This window comes from Ammodytes marinus (genome assembly GCF_949987685.1).
Source record: "Ammodytes marinus genome assembly, chromosome: 25".
NCBI lineage: Eukaryota > Metazoa > Chordata > Actinopteri > Uranoscopiformes > Ammodytidae > Ammodytes > Ammodytes marinus.
The window spans coordinates 1,190,907-1,195,906 of record NC_137229.1 but is presented as its reverse complement, the minus strand read 5'-3'; the positions used below and the strand labels follow the sequence as shown (position 1 = coordinate 1,195,906).

Below are 5,000 nucleotides of genomic sequence, written 5' to 3'. Positions count from 1 at the left end.
ACTTGAGAGTGGGTATGCGAAGAACGAAGTTCGGTGTACCTTGTGTAAATTAAAAAAATAAAGAAACTTCACTTAACTTTTTTATTTTTTATTAACCTTTATTTATACAGGTAAAATCTCACTGGTTGATTGAACTAGTTTTGAGGTTTATTGAGGTTTACAACTGGAGGTGGTTTTAGTGGGAGCAGTTTGTTAGTTGTTTAGTGTCGCCGTGCCTACTGTGGGAACAGCAGGAAGCCGCTGAAGGTGCTGTGGTGGTTGCTGTTGTCCCAGATCTGAGTGTTGTGCCAGAGAACCATCTTTAGTTTGTCCCCGGCCTCCAGGGTCAGCGCGGCCCCGTTTGAGGCGGTGTCGCTGCCCTCTCCGGACGTCTGCTCGTGGGCGATCAGCTGGATCTCGTAGTTGTTCTTGTAAAGCACAGCGCTCATGGGGAAGTCAGAGGGACCGTTGGCTGTGAAGCGGATGTAGTAGACTCCACGGATAGGTGCCGTGAATTCACCTGTTGAAAGAACAAGGTCTTACATTTTTTTTTCAAATTGTATACCTTTTTGCCTCACTCTCCGACTCAAGAAAAGGTGACCGAAAACCGTTAGTGTAACTGTGTGTGTGTTTGATAAAGAAATGGGCAAAGGTCTCTCATCCAGGTTAGCAACTATTTTTGTGAGAACCAATTTGAATTTTAGATGTTAGTGAGTGAGGACATTCTGTCCGGTTCTCACTTTGGGACAGGCCTTTAAAGGGCTGTTTGAGGGTTAACACTAGGTTTTAAGGTTCAGGTATAAATTAGGTTTATGTTAGAGTTAGTGTAAGGGTTGGGGTTAGGCATTTAGTTTTGATGGTAAGGGTTAGGGTAAGGGGCTAGGGAATGCATCATACAAGTATAGCCATACAAACGTGTGTGTCTAACCTGTCTTGGTGTCGTACGTCTGTCCGATGTTGGTCATCACGTCTTTGTAGATCAAATTTTTTTGTCCGGAAGTAGTTTTCTGAAGTCCGTCCCCTCCCAGAGAAACTGAAAACGCAACTTTTGGTACGTCTGGAAGAAAACAGACAAATGAAATGTCAGAATACATAGTTTTGGTTTGAAAGGATCCCCCAACTGTATTAATGCGTTTTTGTTTTTTTGTCCTGACCAATGCATTAATGAAGTTGACCAAAGCATTGATGAAGTTGTATTAAGGCGTTAGTCGACAAAAGAAAAATTAGTCTACATTTTTATTTATTATTTATTTTTTGCCAACATTTTTTTTTTTTTTTTTTCTCACAAACATTCAAAAAATATCAAAAAACCGCTAAAAAGTCGTAAAAACAAGAAAAACGGGGAACACACTTTTGGCGTATTTTTTTTCCTAATTTTCGTCAAAAAAAAAATTCGGAATGTTTCGCGGAAAAAAAATCTGAATGTTCGCGGATTTTCTTTTTTTTTCGAAAGTTCCCGAAACAAAATTATAATTCGGAATGTTCGCGAAAAAAAAAGGTTCTGGAATGTTTGTGGGAAAAAAACGCATATTTGTATAGTAAATAAGAACGAAAACAAATAACTGTTATCCTTCGTTTGAGGTTTAGAGAAAAGTTGTAGAAAAACAGAAAACTATTAGAATCTAGAATCTGACCTCTCATAGCCTTCAGCTCCTTCTCAGTGGACTCCAGTCTCTCTTTCACTCCTGGAAACATAAACATATTGATAATGATAATATATGCATTACTGTGGTTGTTACTGCGACTGTGGCTCAGGTGGTAAAGGGGGTTGGCCAATGATCGAAGGGTTGGCGGTTCGATTCCCGCCCTGTCACTTGTGTCATGGTTGTTGTGTCCTTGGGCAAGACACTTCACCCACCTTGCCTCGTGTGAATGTGTATGACTGCTGTATGTTTGTGGTGGTCAGAGGGGCCGTAGGCGCTGAATGGCAGCCACGCTTCCACCACCGATATGACTGTGTGTGAATGAATGGAACCTGGAACCCTGTAAAGCGCTTTGAGTGCCTAGAAAAGCGCTATATAAATCCAATCCATTATATTTTAGTTATAGGAGCCTAAACAACAATTATACAATGTACAGTGTTTAAGGCTACGAGGATATTTCTGATACATGTCTAATTTTTCCTCTGATGATCATAAATTACATGTAACAGAAACAAGACCATCAGTGTAAAGAATGCTATTTTTATATAGTTTTTCTTAATGCCTTTTTCATGGGTATACGCTCACCCAGGAACAACAGCAGGCGCAGTATAAACACTACCGCTTTTGTCCAAAGGACGCTAGACGCTAAAGTTCCTCATAGCTACTTTTAAATACTTGGTTTAGAAATAACTGAGTATTAGTTCTTACCCTGGTTTTCTGTCTGAAGAACCTTCATCCGAACCTGAAGCGCTTTCATCTCGCCTTCAACGTCAAACTCTTTTGGCGCTTCGTCCACTCTGTCAACACAGAGACACAGACACAAACCTCAGTCTTTCTCTTGAAGACCTACTTCACCGGTGGAAATATGAAGGTGTAATGAACTCTGAGATCCTATGTAGTATAAGTGTGCAAACATTTTAGAAATCGGTTCATCCTAGCCTGAGGAAATGCAGAAAGATTGTTTTATGGTCTCACTGTCTAACCCTACATTTTCTATGACATCACACATGTATGGTTAGGATTAACAGGACATTGACAAAATCCCCTTTACCAAAGAGGAGGTTTTCAGGGCCAGTATGGAGCTGGTGTCCAAATCGGACAGTATCGGTATCAGACAATATCCAAAACCCAGATATCTGATCCGAACTGAGAAATTGTGAGGCTGGAGTGGTGTTATTGGGAAGAACAGCCTCCCTGATCTAAACCCGGGTGTTTGTTTGTTGTTAGACTTCTGTGCTGGTCATGGTTTGTCTACAACGAACACCATGTTCGAACATAAGGATGCTCATAAGTGTACGTGGAACCAGAGCACCCTAGGCCGAAGGTCGATGATCGATTTAGTGATCGTATCGTTTTATCTGAGGTTGAATCTCTATGAGACTCGGGTGAAGAGAGGGGCGGAGCTTCAACCGATCCCCATCTGACAGTGTGTTGGGTCAGAGGGGGAAGACTCTGGACAGACCTGGTAAGCCCAAACGGGTAGTGTGGTTTCGCTACTTATGACATCTATTGCAGCATGTCCGTCCTGGGAGAGGGATCCCTTACTCTGTCGACTCTCCCTGAGATTTCTTCAATTTTTTATTCCCGGTAAAGGGTTTTTACTGGGAGTTTTTTCTCAGCCGAGCTAAGGGTCTAAGGGCAGGGTGTCATATTGTATCATATTGTATCATATATCATATTGTATGAAATGTAAAGCCCACTGAGACAAATGTGTTTGTGATTTTGGGCTATACAAATAAAACCGATTTGATTTGTGGGTGAACTGGGAACATCTGGCAGAGGCCCCTCTTCAAAATATCTTCAATTTGCACCCCGGCTGATCTTTTCTGGTTCCCTGTGGAGGTTGGAGGCATTGAACCCGAGTGGTCAATGTTCAAAACTTCCATTGCTGAAGCCGCGGCAGGCAGCTGTGGTCTTGAGGTCTTAGGTGCCTCTAGGGGCGGTAACCCTCGAACGCCGTGGTGGACCTCGGTGGTCAGGGAAGCCGTCCGACTGAAGAAGGAGTGCTTCCGGGATATGTTATCTCGGGGACTCCAGAGGCAGTTGCAAGGTACTGACAGACCCGAAGGGCTGCAGCCTCTGCCGTGTCAGAGGCAAAGCAGCGGGTGTGGGAGAAGTTCGGAGAAACCATTGAGAAGGACTTTTGGTCGACACCGAAGTGTTTCTGGAAGACCGTCCAGCACCTCAGGAGGGGGAACGGGGAACCATCCAAGCTGTGTAAGGATGGGACGCTGTTGACCTCAACTGAGGAGGTGGTCGGTCGGTGGAAGGAGCACTTTGAGGAACTCCTGAATCCGACTAACACTAACACACTATGTTGGAGGCAGAGCTGGAGGCTCTGCGCTCTGACCCCCTCCAGAGTGTGGTAACTTGAGAGGGGATATGAGAAGAACGAAGTTCGATACCTTGTGTACATTAAAACATAAAGAAACTTCACTTAACTCGTTGATTGAACTAGTGTTGAGGTTTATAACTGGAGGTGGTTTTAGTGGGAGCAGTTTGTTAGTTGTTTAGCGTTTAGTGTCGCCGTGCTCACAGTGGGAACAGCAGGAAGCCGCTGAAGGTGCTGTGGTGGTTGCTGTTGTCCCAGATCTGAGTGTTGTGCCAGAGAACCATCTTTAGTTTGTCCCCCTGCTGCAGCAGGAGCGCGGCCCCGTTTGAGGCGGTGTCGCTGCCCTCTCCGGACGTCTGCTCGTGGGCGATCAGCTGGATCTCCTGGTTGTTCTTGTAAAGCACAGCGCTCATGGGGAAGTCAGAGGGACCGTTGGCTGTGAAGCGGATGTAGTAGACTCCACGGATAGGTGCCGTGAATTCACCTGCAAATTAAATGAAAAGAAATTATGATACAGAAATAGCACCATTTTTTTTTTCTTTTTTTTTTCAACCTTAAAAAATCTTTTTTATGCAATATTATACAGTTTGTAGAGACAGAGATGAAATGGGTCAGAGAGGGGAATGACATGAAGAGAACGACCCGGGCTGGATTCTAACCCGGGTCTGCTGTGAAGAGGACTGTCATTCCCCATGTCCCATTTCATCTCTGCCTCTCCGCACTGTCTAATAAAGCACAAAAAATGCAAAATGCAAAAAAAACATAAAAATACAATTTTCACCCAGCTTGTCCAATGGCCATTTTCAAATAAAGCACAAATAAAAATGCCAAAAATTTAAAAAAAAAATATATATATATACTTTTTTCACCAAACTTGTCCAATGGCCCTTTACCTGTCTGAGCGTTGTAAGCCCCGCCCACATTGGTCATGACATCAGCGTAGATCAGATCTCTGTTCCCGTCGGTCGTCTTCACGAGACCGTTTCCTCCCAGTGAAGCAGCGAACGCAACTTTAGGTTGTTCTGTGAGGAAGAAACTCCAATAGT

At 43.7% G+C, this 5,000-nt stretch overlaps 1 protein-coding gene and 1 pseudogene across 2 annotated transcripts in view; one reads left to right on the top strand and one right to left on the bottom strand.

The window, feature by feature from the left end:
* Positions 1-5,000, top strand: part of LOC307270251 (sodium bicarbonate cotransporter 3-like) — a 49,750-nt pseudogene that overhangs the window by 25,982 nt on the left and 18,768 nt on the right. The window lies entirely within an intron of this gene.
* Positions 216-5,000, bottom strand: part of LOC307270131 (complement C1q tumor necrosis factor-related protein 4-like) — a gene marked incomplete at both ends in the record, with an annotated part of 6,139 nt that continues 1,354 nt past the window's right edge. Inside the window, 7 exons of the mRNA XM_080053296.1 lie at positions 216-499; positions 908-1,036; positions 1,614-1,664; positions 2,331-2,419; positions 3,677-3,835; positions 4,159-4,438; positions 4,848-4,976. Coding sequence (XP_079909422.1) covers positions 216-499; positions 908-1,036; positions 1,614-1,664; positions 2,331-2,419; positions 3,677-3,835; positions 4,159-4,438; positions 4,848-4,976 — 1,121 coding nt within the window. The remainder of the gene's footprint in view (positions 500-907; positions 1,037-1,613; positions 1,665-2,330; positions 2,420-3,676; positions 3,836-4,158; positions 4,439-4,847; positions 4,977-5,000) is intronic.